This window comes from Apis mellifera, linkage group LG6, assembly GCF_003254395.2.
Source record: "Apis mellifera strain DH4 linkage group LG6, Amel_HAv3.1, whole genome shotgun sequence".
In the NCBI taxonomy this organism is placed as follows: Eukaryota; Metazoa; Arthropoda; class Insecta; order Hymenoptera; family Apidae; genus Apis; species Apis mellifera.
The window spans coordinates 12995418-13014978 of NC_037643.1; the positions used below are offsets into that span (position 1 = coordinate 12995418).

At 25.8% G+C, this 19561-nt stretch overlaps 1 protein-coding gene across 3 annotated transcripts; it reads left to right on the forward strand.

Moving 5' to 3' along the window:
- The first annotated feature begins 2384 nt into the window (after positions 1–2384).
- On the forward strand, positions 2385–18478 carry LOC411692 (elongation of very long chain fatty acids protein 4). 3 transcript variants are annotated; one of them, XM_006562422.3, is made up of 7 exons: positions 2385–2711; positions 14611–14692; positions 14987–15174; positions 15252–15332; positions 15420–15591; positions 16534–16811; positions 16914–17342. In XM_006562422.3, the coding sequence occupies exons 2-7, from the start codon at positions 14614–14616 to the stop codon at positions 17064–17066; spliced, it is 951 nt and encodes a 316-aa protein (XP_006562485.1). In that variant the 5' UTR covers positions 2385–2711; positions 14611–14613; the 3' UTR covers positions 17067–17342. The 3 variants fall into 3 exon arrangements, with proteins under 3 accessions (XP_006562485.1, XP_006562486.1, XP_026297116.1); XM_006562423.3 differs by lacking the exon at positions 2385–2711 and adding an exon at positions 11607–12332; XM_026441331.1 differs by lacking the exon at positions 2385–2711 and having other exon boundaries at positions 16914–18478.
- Positions 18479–19561: the final 1083 nt, after the last annotated feature.

Consider the following 19561-nt stretch of genomic DNA (forward strand, 5'->3'; position numbering starts at 1 on the left):
ACAAATAAAATTTCTGCATCAATTTGTATAAGAAAAATATTTATGTAATAATTTAGTTATTCAATCGAATCAAATAACATCTATTAAATAATAATCAATTTCAAAATCATTCATAGAAACATGCTTGAACTTCTTTAATTCGATCAAAATTTTTACACCAAAATAAATCTGCACCAAATAACAAATTTTAAATTTTGCTTAGGGAAACAATTCAACCATGGCGTAGGCGGAAGTATAAACGGCGACCGGTTACCCGACAAAAAGTCACACGTCTAGAAAGTCATGGTTGTGTGACCGTTTAGCTTGTCCCATTTATACTTCTCTCCTCGAACATAAAAGGCACACGTTTAAATATCTATATACTTTTATATAAATATCTTCCATTTTTTTTTCTCATGAAAATATTAATGCCGTTAGCTAACAACAATATTTTTATATTCAATGCTCTTGACAGAAAACGGAAACGCGATTGGTTGATAGGTAACGCACCCGTAGTGAAATCTCGTTGGTTCGCAAAAAAATCTTTTGTTCAACTTCCTATCTTTTTTGAAGATAATTTGAGAACTTTTTTGCGAATAGTATTGTTTTTATTAATTATAGACAGAAATTCTTTTTAAATTTGAATACCTTGGATTTTTATATGATACTATTGAATATGTAAGGTTATGTTTCACCTATAAGGAAAACCTGCTGGATTGTTTACAACTGAAATGTACAATTGTAATAACTGGTGGGATAATTATTCAGTGAGTGTTGTTAGAAAAAGAATGTTATTTGAGAAACTTTCATTGGAATGATGTGATACGCGTGATTAGTTCCGCAATCGTGAAAACATAACATTAACAAATCGGATTATGAAAATGTAAAAGATTGAAAGTTTGAAAATTTATAAGGTTAAAAATTTTTAATTTTAAATATATTAAATTTTATAATATATGTTATAAGAAAAATTGAACATAAATTGATTACATTGTTTAAATAAATATATTCTCTTAAAATTTATTGCATATTTTAAAAATTATCCTTTTTCTAAAACACAATCAACTTTTGAAGGCGACTTACTTTAAAGGAAGTTGAAATTCAATCGAATGGAATAGAAATGAATTGGAAAAGAATGGAATCTCATTACAAACATGTAATAGAACTACGTACAATAGAGTCACTTGTATTATAACAAGCTTTTACATACATATAGTTCAAGAAAGCGTAACATGATCTTTAATTTTTTTTTTGTACTACCTTTTACTGTTATAAATCTATGTTCAAATCGATGCCGCATTTTTTACGAAAATTTCTTTTCAGATCTTCCAACATTCGAATTATTCTGTTTTGTAAAGATTTTAAAAAAAATTATAAAATAAAATACTGAACAAGATTAGAATAATTTAATAATACAAAATTAAAATTGTATTTTTGTTTATATATATAAGACATACATAATTCTTTTCTTGATTTCTTTATTTCATTGTATTTCCTGATTTTTACTCCATCAGACAAATTCAGTTTCATTTATTTCCTTGTCAAATAACAAAATCATAGTTTTTTCTCAAATAATCTAATTATATGTAATAAAAATCGTGTTGAGCAGAAACAATCAATCAAAGCCGAATCGATAAAACAATTAAAAAATTATTATAATCATAAGGCGGATATGCGTTAATGAACTTTTATGACCATATTTGTGAACAATTTGTTTGTAACGTAATTTGTGCACTTTCATTCTTCGATGTCATAATTCGTATCTTTTTCTTACATCTATTAAATTTATGTACTTACGTGACGTGAAAAAAGTGAAAATCTTAGTGTTTATACAAAATCTAATTTATTGGCTTCACTACAATCAATAGAATCAATAAATAACATGTAAAATTAAGCAATTAATTAATTAATGAAGTATTGGATTGTTAAAAATTTCTTCTACTCTTATTGAAATTACAATTTTATTCTTATTGAAATCACGACATAGATAATTCGTTTATAGATAATTCGTTTATATTATCCGTAATATATAATAAATTGATATTTTCATAGTTTTAAGATGCAAATATTTGTACCTCTTTAAAATGGATAAGATGTAGAATAATCATAGAACAATCTACAATATGTTAAATTAACACCTAAAAAATATTTAGGTTATTTTTTTATATATATTTGTATATAGAACTATTATAAATATTGACTTTAAATTACGTATAAAATCAGAACAATTATCACTTACAATAATATTATCACAAAAATATTATCACTTCGTAAGTAAAAATATCATAAATTTTTAAATATATTTACTTCGATTTCGTTGATACTGATCAAGGAACGACGATTAACCATGAAACTGTACGTTTCGTTGAATATAGAATCGACGTGCTAAGCTCCCCTTAGCGGTTTTATTGATTTCTATGATGGCGGCCGGTCGGCGCCTGCACCGTGCACGCTCGAGAAATCTGAAACGAATTTTTTCGTGTTTTCGTTCAAATACATCGATGAATTGTGCACAGTGACTTAGATTAATTTGAAACTTGATTATATTTATACGTTACGTGAGTTCCTCTATTGAATTTGGACGATTATTCGTAGAAGATCGACAAAATGAAGATTCAACGATAACCAACGATGTTCGTATGTTACGAGGTCCTTGACGCGAAACCACCGCTGGTGTTCAAGTTTCTGATATGAATTTTGCGAATTTTGTGGCAGCTTAAAAAAAAAAGACGGTGAGTAATTTTCTGAAAAATATAAATTTGGAGAGTTGGCCAAATTGAATTTGAACGAATAAGCTAAGATTATTAGATGTCTATATGACAGGATCAGCAAAATGATAATACGTTATTTTTAAAAAATTACTTTGAATTATCCATATTTTCGATATTTCTTAGATTAAAATTGTACCCCGATTCCATTAATTTTAAGATTAGTAATAACAAGAACAATTATAAAAGATATTTTATATAAAGCAAAAATAGTTTTTAATTTTATGTTTGTGATATTAATTTTTGTGATATTATAATTTACTTCCAAGTTTAAAAATAAAATATTGAATAATTAATAAGAGTCGATATTGTTTTACAATTTTTTAAAGATTTTAAAGGTTAAAATTTCGTATTTCCCTCGTGGCGCATGTCCCGACTATGATGTTCTAAAAAACTCGCTGTACGAGAACGTGACGATTGAAATGATTATAAATCAAATATTTGATTAAAATAGAGTAAATCTAGCGATGTTTTCATTCAATGATTTATGGTAATATATGATTTATGGTAATCTATATTATACTTCTCGCAATTATTTTAAATTACTCAAGAATCATGATAATTTAAATTTAAAAAATATACTGGAAAAATAAACTGAAAATAATTTTATACACTTGCTTTTATTATTATAGATATACACTATAGATATAGTTAGATATATGTACGTAACCTTTTTTACGAAATTTAAACTATGCTAAATATTCAATATTCGCCGAATTTTAAACATATGATTTTTAGCTTTTGTACTTTCCTATTTTTAATAATGAACAAATAATGGCGAATTTGCTTAAAGATGGAGGTTAAACATTTATACAAAAACAATTTTTTTCCTAACCTTCACCTTCAAAAATTTTGCTTTACGTAAATCGTATCGTGTGATTGAAGTTTACTGAATAAATAGTTATATTCAGATAAAATATAAAAAAAAAAAATAAAAAAACAGTTATAAAAAATGTTTTATTCTATTCGATTTATTTAACTTATATTTATTAAAAAAGAAAAATTATTTATTCGTTCAAATATAAATTTTGTATTCAAAAATTGTGTTTTTGACGTTTTCGATGTTTAACATCAAAAAAAAATCAAAAAGCTTTAATTACAAACATTAGCGTTATCAAATAATAGGTGTTTCTTTTGCTTTAAGTAACTTTCATTGTCCGATTGCTCAAATGGAAATACTATACTACAATCAGTTAGAAAAATCACAATCAGGATTAAATGTAAGTAAACATATCCCGCTGTACCTGTTGTGTCGGGGAAATTTCACTTTCGTTGCTTCTTCAATCTCGATTGATTCTTGGTAAATCTACATGGAGAAATCAACTGATGGAAAAAAAAAAAAAAAAAAAGAAATCGATTTAAAAAAAAAAAAAAAGTATGATAATTGATCAAAATATTAAACATTGATAATACTTAAATAAAATTTAAGTATTTATTTTTTATCACTAATATCATAATTGAGAAAATATACGGAGAAATTTCATTCAGTTATAATAAAATTTATGGACGTAATAAAATAAAATCAATACGATGAAAATATTCTTCGATGAGATATTATAATAATAACAAAATTAAAAGAACATATTAATTATATAATTAAATTTAACAAAATCGAAAAATCAGATTAATACAATTTTTTTTAATTATTTTTCCCTATGATATATGTTCACTCTAATAAATAATCATGTAATCATTAAACATTAATCGTGAAAATTGTTAATACAATAGTTCTTGCATGCTTTCTTGGATCTAGACATTGACCTCGAAAGTAAGGTGATCATGGTAAGTTCAAACGACAGAAGAAAGTACGATGCAGCCTCCAATCTAGTCACATGTCGGGAAAATGTTGAGCAAATTATCTTTGTCGGTACAGACGATAATAATGACATTGAACATTCAATGAAAACGTTCACTATATATAAATTTCTCGTCTTGCTTAACTCTTTACTTTTTACTTCACTTTACTTTTCGAATATTTATTATTTCTCTCTCTTTCTCTATTTTTCTCTTTTACTCTAAGTATAATACATATTTCCAATTGCAATCACAAATTTAATTTACATCGAACAATCAATTATTATTATTATTATTATTATTTTCGAATTCCTTTTTTATAAATAATATATATAAATTTTTCAAATCGAGTAAACAACAATAACAAAAGTAAGATTTAAAAGTTCAAAGAGTATCGATGATTTCAATTGATTTATACGAGTATCTGTCGTACCTCGAAAGGAAGTGGTAACCACTCTCTATCTAACAACTTTTCCCTTCGTTTAGACAGAACATTCACCTGCAGTCGGCTATCGCAAGAATATGGAAAGCAATTTCACTGATTCAGCTATTTAGATCAAGTATCAGATAGAATAATTTCAAATTGCCCGCCTCAGAACGATTTTTCGTTTGAAATTTCACACATATTATGCCGCCAAAAATAACAAAATGTAAAAAAATGTAAATGTCGACGTGAACGATGAATGAATTCATAGAAAGTTTGTCGAATAATTTAATTTAATCGTTTATGTAAATATTAGTTTGATGAGACTAATAATGTAAGTAAGTAATTTATAATTAATACAAGGAATTTAAAAAATTAGAATATTTAAAATTCTTCATTGAAAATATTTTTTAATCGGATACACATTGTGTTGAAACGAATATTTAAAATTTTCAAGAGTAAGCAATATTACTTTTGTTTGGTCATGAGTGCTGTTTTCATCAATACACATTTTTGCAATGATCCTTAATTTTTTTCTTCATATTCATTTTATTCCTGATTTTACGTGTAAAATCTGTAATATATCAAAGAGGAAATTTTAATTCTTATATTCAAGATAAATGAAAATAAATTTTCTTGACAATTTTTTTAATCTCAATTTTTAAATTCCACATATTTTTATTTCGTTTCGAGAAAGTAAAGATATCCTGCGAAAAGAATGCGCGAATAGGAGAATGTATATTTTTTTTGTCAATCATACACAATTGTGAAAAGAAGTAAATACTTTAAGAATTACTATAAATATAAAAATCCAATATGAATTCGCTCATTGGAAAAAATTGTTCATATCTGTTCATTATTATACATATAATGAAACGTACGCGCTATAACAATATAATATTTAAAATTGCTAATGGAAGAAAATTGATAAAATTAAACTACTAAATATAGAAGAGAAACTAATCAGAATATATGCTGACAATTATTATGGATTATATATATACAAATAGTCGAAAATTAATGAACGTTATAATGAATGAACGAATATAATGAACGTTGCAATTAGAATGGGCCCTATAACCCGACGTATGAATGCGGTTAAGATCCGAAGAAGATATTTTTATGAATAAGATTATCCTTATTCATTCTTTGTATCATTGTTAATTCTTTTGTTTCAAAGGATCTGGAAACTGTGTTGTACTTGCTAGAAATATCTTACACGTTTACCTCAATACTATTCTATTGCTTGACATGTATCGAAGATTAAAATCTTCTTTACATTATCCATTTATTCTATTTATATGTTTATTTTATTATATAATAATTATTATCACAGTTTACTCGTCGACTGAGAAATCGTATGAAAATCATGGAGTTTAAATATTTTCGAAATGTTTCTTTAATTTTTTAATATTTGAGTATATTAAATATTTCTTTAATTAATAACAATTCTCTAATATTGTTCATTGATTAATCATCGAACGTAGTAAAACATCGTATACGTAAACATCGTATACAAGTATCGTATACATTTCATAATTTCAACAATGATGAAAAATGACGATTTTTAAACAATGAAATATTTACGATCGAATCTCGGAACGTTTGTAACACTTGACAAATATTTAATGAACATGATCAAATATTAACACTTCAGATTCATGTTTGACCAACATTTCGCAATACTCGTTTCCGCAATATGTTTCGTATGATATGATCGTTCACAAATTTGTGAAATGTGCCAGTAGGTATAACATTAGGCCGCATTCCCACGGCATGCTCGCTTCTCAACAAAGTTAGATTTTTAGGTCCAGCACTGTGCCTAATGATAGTGATCAATATCGAGTTTATTAACGATTCTGATTAAGAAATTAGGATCTAACCTCTAAGTTTTACTCATTAAGTCGTAGCCTCGAGGAAATAGCGGAAACGACTAATTTACATTTACTGCATAATTTTGATGAATTTATAATTGTCATTAAACCGTGACAAAACGTAAAAGTGTATATCTAAAATGAAAAAATTTTTTTAATCGAGGATAAAGTTTATATGCCATAGAGACTTAATTTATTTGCTTATACTTCGTACTTAATGGTATAGTGATATAAGTAAATGTATTATCGGCCAGAACTAAATATATTATAGAAGTAAATACAAGCCAATCCGAATCTGAGTTTTTAAAATTATATTTTTAATTCTTACAAAAAAAAAAAAAAAAAGAGAAAAAAATAGATACCGCGAACAAATCTATATTTGTATAAAATATTACAGTAAGTAAAATATGGAAAGTTATATTCAAGTAAGGTCAGATGTCGTTGTCGAACCTATAGGTGAAATGTGGAATGCAGACAAGAGGTTAGAAATCATGAATGATTCTATAGTCTTCTATAGTTTGCAGCTACAAATATAAGATGGCAGTATAGTTTGGCCTCATAACTTACTTTAGCACCTCGTATCTCACTCGGAAACTTATCGTTTCGAATTACCTTCAACGTACAAATATCAAATTTTATCTATTAAAATATTTTAATTACAAAATTTTTAAATTTAACATGTACATTTTGTACACATGTGAATATAATTAAAAAAATTGAAGATAAATGAAAGATTTGCAAAATTTATTCTGAAATCTTTCTGAAATTTTTCTTGTTTGAAATTTTAACATTGAAGAAGCCTGTAGAAGTATGCAATTTATCTGACTTGACAGTAATAGATATCTACAGACATTATGATGCTTGACTAGGATTCGTATCCACCTGATCCTGTTGTGCAGAATAAGCACATAGTTCATAATACATAGTTGTAACACTTTTCCAGGGTATATGTTCTCAATTCATATTGAAAAAAAATGAATTTGTGAAATGGTGACATATCTTTTTCTAATAAAATATTAATCTTAGGAAAATGGATCATATTATGTATAATGAAGCAAATTTATTTAATTGTGCATTTATAAATAGATATTATTTATATATAAGATAATTGAGATTTTATTTTATTACATAATATATATAATATAATAAAGATTAATTTTACTCTATTAATGAAAAAATTTATTGATTATGTAAAAATTTCTTAACTTTCAATTTTCATTAAGAAACTGTCCATTCAAATATAATATAAAAAAAAAACAAAATGTGAATTTTGAAATCACATAAATTGTTTCATTCGAAAATTGCAACTTTAACGACAAGTATGACGCTTAAATTGCAAATTTTACAGGTCATAAAAATGCAAGCATATGCAATTCGCGTAATATTGCATCAGTATCGGTCAAAATTCACAAACAATAATTTTAATACGAATTTGTCTTAATTATAAAATTATTCGGTTGCAATCTAAAAGTAAAGCAAACTCAAAACTTATAACTTTCTACATTTTATTATATTATATTAAACTTTCTACATTAAACTTTCAAATTTTATAGAAAAAAAATGTTCATATTCAAGTTGTACAACAATCTTTACAAAATTTTTCAACTACGTTACATTTTTTTCTACATATTTCTTTTTAAATACATATGATACACATTTAAATTGTTAACAAAATTATGTAGAAAGAAAAGATTCATCAAGTATGGTATGTAATTGAACAAAACATTATATTTTTGTTGCAGTAAAATATGCATAAAATGAACTATGACGATAGCTCGTAACTTTCTCTATTGCAATAAGATTTACGATATTACAAACACATAGTGCCAAAAAAAGTGGATAGGAAATAATTATGAAAGGAACAAAAATTCTTTTATATATACATATATATTTGTTATTTTATAAAAATTTTTTCTACATTATTATAATTATGATATATATTATTATCATTATATTTTTATAATTATGAAATATTAATTTGCATGCAGAATGTTAATTCGTTTTAATTTACTTAAAGTTATTACTTTTACTGTTCTTAATAACAGAAAGAGTTTTCAAAAAATATTCTGATTGTTCAACATTTATTTTTACATTATATCTTTACATTGAAATTACATTTTCTTACATTTAACTGTTAATTTTTGAAATGCAAAAAATATTCCAAAATGATTAAAGGAAAGAAAGACATTTGTTTATTTCTTAATTCATTTTTAAAATTTAAGAGAAATATTTAGAGAAATTATTAAATTAAAAATCGTTTAATTTGCAACATTAGCATTAATAAGTACATGTATGTATTTTAGTGAATATATACATTTACATAGTTAATTTTTGCACATATACGATAATTATTACATAGTGGCAATCTATACTGTCAATAATAACGATACTAGCTTCACCATAAACTGTACATGTATATATATATATACACGAATATAGAAGGAAAGATTAATTCGGATGAAAGTTTGCTCTGGGCAACTTGGGTTCTATTGATCTCATTTTATTCTCGATCTTCTTACAAATTTCTACCTGTTCTCATTAAGTTGAGAAACGATATATAAATAAAGATAATAATAATAATAATAATCTACCATCACTTATATATCACTTGTATATGTATATATAACATTCATATTTTTAGAAATTCAAAGTGCAATACACTCTCGTATCAGAAAAAAATCTCTGGCTTTTTTCTCATCTTTTCTTATTTAGCAACGAGGGGGAAAAAAAAAAAAAAGAAATCAATGAAAATAAGAAAAACGCAACGGAACTTCCGTCAACGAGTATTTCCTTGACCGAGATATACTAAGGGGAATGGAAAAAAAAAAAAAAAGAAGTGCGAAGAAAAAAAAACCATAGGTCGAACTATACACGTATACGCCGACGAAAGTAACCGGTTGCGCTTTCTCCTTCTGCAGTCAGATTCCTGTATCTTTTTCTTCCTTACTTCCTCCCGTATTCGAGTTTTATCGAAATGCAACGAAAGAAAGAATGAATCAACAATTACCAATATATCCACCGAACTGTAAAGCATTCCTATTCTTTTTGATCTCGGCGTGGCAAGAAATTGAACGATCCTCCATTTTTGTGCTTTCCTCTCTTTAAGTTTTGATCATTTCTTTATATTCCTATATTCCTTCCTTTTCTTGAAACGAAATATTTGTAATCGTTTATATTTATTGTATCTTTAAGGGATGTATTTTAATTTGAAATATATAAATATAATTGCACGTGTTACAATATAGGAGATAAAAATTTCGGTGATCAAAAATTGGTTAATTGTAATGATGGAGATTTACTGTTGGGAAAAATTAATTTATAACTTCATTGCGCTACATACCCATATCGATTATGCCGGTTGAAAAACATTCAGAACACTCTGCCCGTTAAATGTCCGAGAGATGAATCGAAACTGGTTTTCTCTTACTTCCGTCTACAGATTTCTTAAAAGAGGCGCATGCTCTTTCTCCACTCGAATTCATTGACGATTCATCAGAATTTTGCAATACGATATATTCGATTATAACCGAAAATTCTTAGGGAGAAATAGGTTTGTGTGTTGATAATTTTAAGCAAGATTCGAATTTATCTTCATTTCTTTGTTGCTTTCTGGAGAAATTTATTTATTTTAACGTAAATCACCTTGAAACTGGTGTAGAATTTCTATTTGAATTTCTAATAATATTCAATTCTTAGTCACCGGTTATTTATATTGTAAGAATATTATATCCCGAAACGAGTGTACAATTTATATAAATGTTACGTTTCATTTCATGGCTCTCAAGCGTTATTTTTTATAGAAATAATAAGAAGAATTTAAATGCGCTTATGATATTTTATATAAGAGAAGCTTCGAATAATGAATCGGATAGGATGTTTCGTCAATAAACTTTTATTCTATAAATCAATCTATAAATTTTAACCAAATTAGAATGTTTAGAAAATTGATTCTTCCAACTTTCGATATGTCAATACGATATGACGTAACGTATCTTGGCGAGCAAATACAGTTCTTTTATCAAAAAAAAATTTCAGCCACGCGCGCGATTTAAATCGAAACGAAACGAAGTGAAGATCTATCGAATCGAATATTAATTTTGAATATTTGGAAATTGGTATTTTACGGTTAAAGGACCACTGACCTATTTTAATTTGTCGCCCCGAAGACAACTTTTATGCCTCGTATCGCTTTCTCTTAAATCCATATTTACATCCTCGCATCTGTCTGTGCTACCTTTCTTAAAAAATGTCGTAAAATAGCTTTGTGCATATTTCTATTGGTATTTAACGACTGTATAAAAATTCACGAACAATTTAAATATTCTATGAGAAAGAATATATAAATGGTAAGCAAATGGAATAAAAGCAAACTTTTCTTGATTTTAATTAAACGTATAATCAATTATTTAAAATCTATCTCGTTATATTTTCTTTAACATTGTATTCCTTCCGATCTTCGAAAAAAAATTAATATCTGATCATCACTTCATCAAATTCCAATCTTTTCCAACGAACGGATTCTATATAACTTTAAACCGCCGCAATCTAACATTTTCCACTCCGTCTCTTCCTTTCCCTTTCTCTCGATCCAGAAACTTCTCCACTTGTCGAGTCGAAACGGTAAAATGATTAAAAAAAAAGAAAGAAAGAAAGAAAGAAAGGAAGGAAGGAAGGAAGGAAGGAAGGAAGGTAGCCGTAACCTTCACCTCGTTGAATCGAGGCCACGCACGAAATAATGTTGTGTAGCCGGTGCTCTCGAAATCTTCGATTGTGATCGTTCGATCCGACGAAAGTAGCGGTGACGGAAGAAGAGGGCTCTTCTCGACGGCTCTCAGCCTTGCCGATCCTCCATAACTGCGGAGGGGAAAGCGAATGAATGTCGGGGTGGGACACGGGGCTCGATCGGTTTGACCGATTCCACGCGATCTATCCCCACGATCGATATAACCTCTCGGCCAGCGGAGGGGTTTTGGCCTCGTTTAACGTTTCACGTGCCGATGAAATCGTACCACCTCCGGGAACGTTGAGCCTTGTCCGCTGCCAGCAGGAGCATCGCCAGACGGACGACACCAAAGTTATAAAGCGGACCGGCGAAGAGGCTACGAGACGCTGCCACTTTGCCGATCGAGCTCGTCGTATGACGATCCTTTTCTCGTGAAAAAGAATCGAAATATTGATCATTCGGCGGCACCATTCCGGCCGGCGTCATCCCTCTGCCTTTCTTTTTCCCCCATCGATAAGGGAAATTATCGACACTCGTGTCATGTTACTTTGACTGACCGCGATCGCGTTGTGCAGGAGAGGAAGATCGAATCGTTTACCAAGGCCATCGTTTGTGACAATTACTTCCTTTTGATATTCGACCACAGACATTTTTCGTCGATACTTAATTGAGAATTCGTCGTTGGTGTGTGCCGAACAAGACAGAGAAGGAGACACCGCAAGAGAGAGTACCGTCATTAGCTTCTCTAACTCTGATCAGCGTTATACGAGGTAAGAGTTTTCTGTAACGTAAATTATTACGATTCGCTGGTAAAATTAATATCGTTGGGGAATAAATTATTTCGTACATTGAATACGTTGGTATTCAAAAAAAAAAAAAATAATAAAAATTTTAACAAAATAAAATAACGTGTAAGATATTTCATTAAATGATATTGCATAATTTAATTCGTTAAAGGCAATTGATTAAGAAGAAAATATTATAAGAATATATCATACTTGAGGTATAATATATATATATATATATCTTTTGCAAGCGTGACATCAAATGCAAAGCAAGCATAAATCAATTTTACAATTGAATAATTTCATAGTTGATGTAGAAAAAATATTTATATGCTTTTTTATACAATTTTTTAAAACTATAATAATTTGTGATTATTAAAAAAAAAAGAAGAAGAAAATATAAGGAAAAAATATGTTGATTGTGAGATACACGCGGCACGTTTCATTGTTATAAGAAAAAACTGGTTTGTAGGTAATTTCACTCAGCTTCCAAAGATTACGAATTTATTTATCAAAGACTTTCTCCACAAGAGATCATTCGTTAGAATGCTATAAACCATTTGAATCAGCTATTGTCACTATACGTAGTAGAAATGATTAATATGAATCGCAATTTATTTCTAAAGTAGCATAAAAACGTCAGTTTGTTCCACTGGTTTAATCATGAGGAGAGAAATCTGAGAGAGCCTGAAGAAGTTTACCTACATTTCCAATATTTTGATATAAAAATTTTATTTTATACGTTTTCAATTTGATATAGAGAAAAAAATATTCCCGAATGGATTTGTTAATATTAATTAACGTTGATTAAAAAATTTGACATATCTTCAAACGACATTGATATTTCTACTTAATACAAAATAAATTATAAATTCCAAAAGATTAATTCCGTATCATCGATCATAAAATTTTACAAATTAAATTTTATTAAAAATAAAAATAAAATTATGATATAAATGATAAAATAATAACAATACTATTTAAAACTAATATACATTTCCCAAAAAGAATATTAAAAAATATCTGGAAATAATCGAGCATTTTTCGACAAGAAATAGCTGGAAACAGCATCGTAAGATTTCACAGATCGAATCAACGCCTCATAAGATACTTTAATTAAAACAAAATGAAAGCTAAAGCGGAGGGAGAACACACTTGCACTTGTTACAAGTTCACGGCAACGTTAGATCGTAAATGAAAGTAGACATTCCTACTTTGCCATCGGAGCATCGAATCAGTTTGAAATCAAGCTATTTGAAAGATCTAACGAAACGTGTTTTCACGCAGACGTTATTGGGAGATAGCGTTAGATTTATTCGGTATAACGTGAAAGTTACTACATATGACGTTTCTATCTTTAAGTGAACGACCAGATAATGTATATACATAGAAGCTGTTCATTAAATGTACAATAATGATGGTAAATCGAATGCATGTTTCATTTTTATTGTAACAATTTAATATATTTTCAGTTTTATTTTGATGAAAATTGTATTATAATTCCAAAAAAAATATTATAGATAAATGTTTCTATATATATATATGTTGATACTCGTTTATTTTATAGTTAAGTTTAGAACGTTGAAACATTTCATAGATAATAAAAATTCTGAAAAATTATTACATAAAAATTGATATATTTAAGATATATATTTATAATAAAAAAAAAATTTATCGAAAATATTTAGTTTATAGTTTATTCTGATATACATATAAAATTTCTAAAAACATTTAAAGATGATTTTCATAAATTATTTTTGCATATATCTATTTGTAATTTGGTTCAATAATACAACATATAAAATTGTATAATACAGATATTCTTGGATTATATATTTTGAATATAATAAATTCAAATAATAAAATTTACAGATTTATAAAATTTTTACAGATTTTCCATTGCCATAAAATCTTGTTAAATACATATAAATATATATATAAATATGATTGTTAATTATAATAACATATAAACCTGTACATATGATATTGCTTTATAATCGATATTTATTTTAATATATATTAATTTTCTTTTCTTAAAAATATAAATATATTGCATAGTAAAAAGTATAAGTGCGTAAATACAAAAGAAAATATTTTCTTAAAGCATTTTTTATTAATAATATATAATTTATTTATAAGAAATTATCATTTGTAATTAACTTAACTTCCGAATATATTTTATTTATAAATACAGTAGAATTATAAAAAATATATACACATTATAAATTTTTATAAAAAGCTTGTAATTATTATTTTGTTACAGGCAATGGCAAGTTTAATTAATTCTACAACAACTTTAATAAACGATGCCTACAATTATTACCTTTGGACGTTATCCCTCGCTGGTAATTTATTTGTTATATTAAAAATAAACATAGTTTTTTATTAGTTCATAATAAAAAATTCATTAAGTCCTTTTCTCATAATTATAATATACATATACATGTACGAAGAAATGAAAAAATTTTTTTTAATATAAACATTCGAAGAATAACACTTAAAAAGCCAATAACTGTCAAATTCATTATGTTATAAAGATTCAAGATTCTTAATAAAATAAATATTAAAAATATTAATTAAAAATATACACACATATACATATATATATATATATATTTATAATTGATGCTAATCTACAGATGAACGAACGAGAGGATGGCTCTTGGTCGACTCCCCGAAACCTACTTTGATATATACAATGTTGTATTTACTCATTGTATGGGCTGGGCCAAAGATCATGAGAAATCGAAAAGCCTTCAAGCTAACATGGGCCCTTGTTCCGTATAATCTTGCAATGGCCTGTCTTAATGCGTACATCGCGATACAAGTACATTTTTTTTTATTATAAAATAATGATTTTTCATTTTTCGATCGATACTTAATATATCAATTTATTATTTGCAGTTATTCGTAGCATCTACTAGACTACGTTATAGTTATGTGTGTCAACCAATTAGACATGTAACTCGTCCAGATGAATTGCAGGTATGTAAAAAATATTAATATGAAATAAATTTTATATATAAAAAAAAATATATTTATTTAATGTTGGTTTCTTATTTTCTTTATTAGATTGCCCATGCTGTCTGGTGGTACTACTTTAGCAAACTTTTGGAGTTCTGTGATACATTTTTCTTTATTTTACGGAAAAAAGATAATCAATTAAGCTTCCTTCATGTTTACCATCATTCTACCATGTTTTCGTTATGGTGGATTGGTATTAAATGGGTACCAAGCGGATCTAGTAAGTAGAAATTTATCTATATCAAACTCTCTCTAATGATTTGTAAAAAAAAAATGAAAAATCAGAAATTAATTACATCTATATAAATAGACTAAGACTTTTTTAATTTTATTTTTTAAAAAAATATATTATTTTTAACTAAAAATAATTTAAAGATTGAAAATAAGGAAAATAATTTATTAATCGTTGTTTATATTCTGATAATTAATTTGTTATTCAAACTACTTTATCGATTGAGTTATTTGAATTTTTTTTTCTTTTTTTTTTAAAAATTGTATTTATATTCTTTAGTTTTAAAATTCAGCTATCAGAAAAACTTTTTTGTATGAGATAACATTTCCCTCATTCGTTTATTTTTGAGGATTAGTAAAAGTTAATAAACAAAGAAAGTAAAAAGATTCTTACTTTCTCCTTATTATTTTTAATATCTGTTCAAATAAAAGAAATAAAATATATTCATATAATTAAAAAATAATAAGTACTTACATTTCTCTAATTACATTGATTTTCTAATTAGTGTTTAGTATATTGATTATGATTAATATGTAATTTATAATACGTAAAATTTATAATACAATAAAATTTAAATTTGAATGATATTAAGCAATAGATAAATGTGTTCTAATTATATTTATTAATTTTAATCGCTTCCATGTAATAAATAAAAAATTTCATAGAAAGTTTGCCGAATTATAAAAAATTAAATCTCTTGGTATACATTGACTAGATATCGTAACATCTTTATACATTTATGAATCTTAAAATTATAAGTGAAATCGTAGGAACTTGTTTTTACTAAAAATTAAAGATATTTATTGGATACAAATGATTGAATTATGTATTAAACTTACAAGTAAATTTTTATTCTTTAAAGCTATTTTTTTATTTTTTTATTTCGGATTAAATGGATATAATTTTTAATTGAAGATATTTATATTTCAGCTTTCCTTCCAGCAATGGTAAACAGTTTTATCCATGTCCTTATGTATTCATATTACGGTTTGGCCGCATTGGGACCCTCCGTAGCTAAATATCTCTGGTGGAAAAAATATTTGACGATTCTTCAATTGATCCAGTTTACCACTGCCTTGATTCTTGGCATCAATGGTATTCGATCAGGATGCGATTTTCCACTTTGGATGCAATATGCACTTGTCATTTACATGATCTCCTTTATCGTTCTATTTGGAAACTTTTATGCCAAAGCTTATATTGCTAAGGTAATCTTCACAAAATATTTTCTAAATTTTTCTAAATATAAATTTAATAGTTACTTTTTTTTTTAAATTCATAAAAAAAAATTCGAAATATCAATGTTTTAGGGCAAGCAAGCATATGCGGAGAGACAATTAGAAAAAATGAAAGTAGATACTCAATCGAAAAAAGAAATTACTGATGGAACTGTGTGTAATGGAAATATTTCAAATGGACACGCTAATGGATATGCAAATGGTGTATGTAAAAAGATTCAGTGAAAAATGCATTCCAAAGTTCTTCTTTAAAATATTAAAGATCGAATTATGATATATATATATACTTAGTTACAAAATCAAAGTGAATAGAAATTGGAAAATCGATAACGATAAACCAAATCTATTTGATCAGAATTTTTAGTTTTTACAACTACCGTTTTGTTCGCGGTGCTTAATACATTATAAATCGTTAAAGAAAAATTGGGTTTAATATAAAAATCCGATATTTCTCAAACGAATTAACATAAATGCGATTATATATCGGCCTGGAATTTTTTTTATTTTTGGATCAGCAACACAAACTTTAACGAATTGCTGGTCTAAGGTATTGTAAATATAAATTAGTCAACTTCATTAGCAGTTTAGTTGTCAGTAGGTGAATTATATAAGATCCAATGTGATCGATTACGGTAATGTTATATAAGTTTAAACTAAGTGATCTTTTTGTGACCAGTAAAATTTGCATTGTAAAAAAAAAAAAAAAAAAAAAAGAAAATGAAATGAATCGTCATGTCGAAAACTGCCTTGGTTTTTTCTCGCAAGATCTAAGGTTAGGATTCAAATATGGCGATCTCGAAAAGGTTGTACTAACTTTGCACATTTGACGTCTAGTTGATACTTTATCGTGATATTTGAGTATGTTATACGAACTACACATACAGCCTCTCTAAATAAATGGAAAATAACATTTTAACATATAAATTACTATTAAAAATTGTAAAAAGTTTTGTTAGAATTTTATAGTTATATATCTAACGTTGTCGTCTCTCTTTATACGGTTTTTTCTTATTTAATGAAATTTTTTATGAATATGACTTTTGTGAAATAATAATAAAATGTTATTACCCTCAAAAATTAATTTGTTTATAACAAATTAGCAGTAATAGTCAAATTTTTATTTGGACATAATGTGAAACAAAAACTAATTCACTATGTCAATTGGTAAGATATTAATAAATTAGCTAAAGATTTATATAAAACATTTTTCTACAATTAATATTTTACAAATACAAATATTATGTGCGCGTAATGTATTATTATGTCTGTAGAAAATTTTACACATTCCACTACTAAAAAGTATCAAAATAATAAGACTTTTTATACACAGAATTTTCTGAAAACTTGAAAAAATATAGATATTATCGCACAAATGAAAAAATCGTCCATAAAAACAAAATATCATCACGAAATTTTTAAATTCATTTTTGAATCAAAGTATAAAAAAGTACATAATATATAATCATTTATAAAAATTAATTGGAATTTTTTATACATATTTGTTTATTTAAACTACTTTTATAATTATTAAAAATTAAAATTGTTATTATGTTTTATTACTAGCGAAATATGTACAAGAACATTGCAATTGTTATAAAAAGCGCATTGCTGCGCAATGCAATAAATCAACAAATGCATTATGTTTATTTTTAATAGTTTATCATACCTTTCCAATAATATTAAAAATCATAGCAGGTAATGAAATTAGATATACAAATTATAAAATGTACTATGTTATACATATATTGTCACTATAATGTGTCTATGTATTAAAATCATAATTATAATATTGTAATATTCTTACTATATTGTAAGAATATTTGTTTCTTATATAAAATTTTTAGATTCAATTTTTTTTTTATAATTTACTGCAAGCAATAATATATATATATATATATATATATATATATATATATACATAAAACTGATTAGTGACAAAAATTTTTATAAATTAAAAAAATAAATTTTAGAAATTCATTAACAAAAATTTAAATTTTTATATTTTTGATTTAAAAAATTTCCTAATAATTTCCTAATAAAAATGAATGCTTTCAATTATTAATATTATAGATATAAAAAAGAGTAAAATAAAAATATATATTATTTTAAATATATAAATATATATTAAATTTAATTTATAATGAAACAAATTATACTTAGATTCATTTTTGTTGTAAATATTTAAACAATCTATTATCAATGGTTTCGTGAAAATCTGATTGATGAAAATATAAAAATTCAAAATTTGTTAATGAATGAATATCTACAAATCATTATTATAAATTTCTTTTTTTTCTTACTTCTTAAAATCTAAAAAATTTATATTTGTGTTCATCTAGAGACTATTATGCTATAATTGATTTTATAAAATTAAATTTTATGAAATACATTGAATTTATAAAAATTTATGTTTTTAAAAAATATAGATATAATTAAAAACAATATAATTATAATTTATAATTTTTTTATAGAATTTTATTATGGATTTTTAATTTTATATACACTTACTATATATTATATATTATATGACTTATTATATATATCTTTGATATATTCATTAGTTTATTCAGAAAAAACTTATATTTTTTTTTTATTACAACTTTAATAAATTTTGTATCTAAAAATTGATGATAAAAAATTGCAGATGTATATATCTTTCTAAAAAAAAAAAAATTATTCTTATTTTTGTCATGAATCCTTTTGTATATGAAATTTTAATA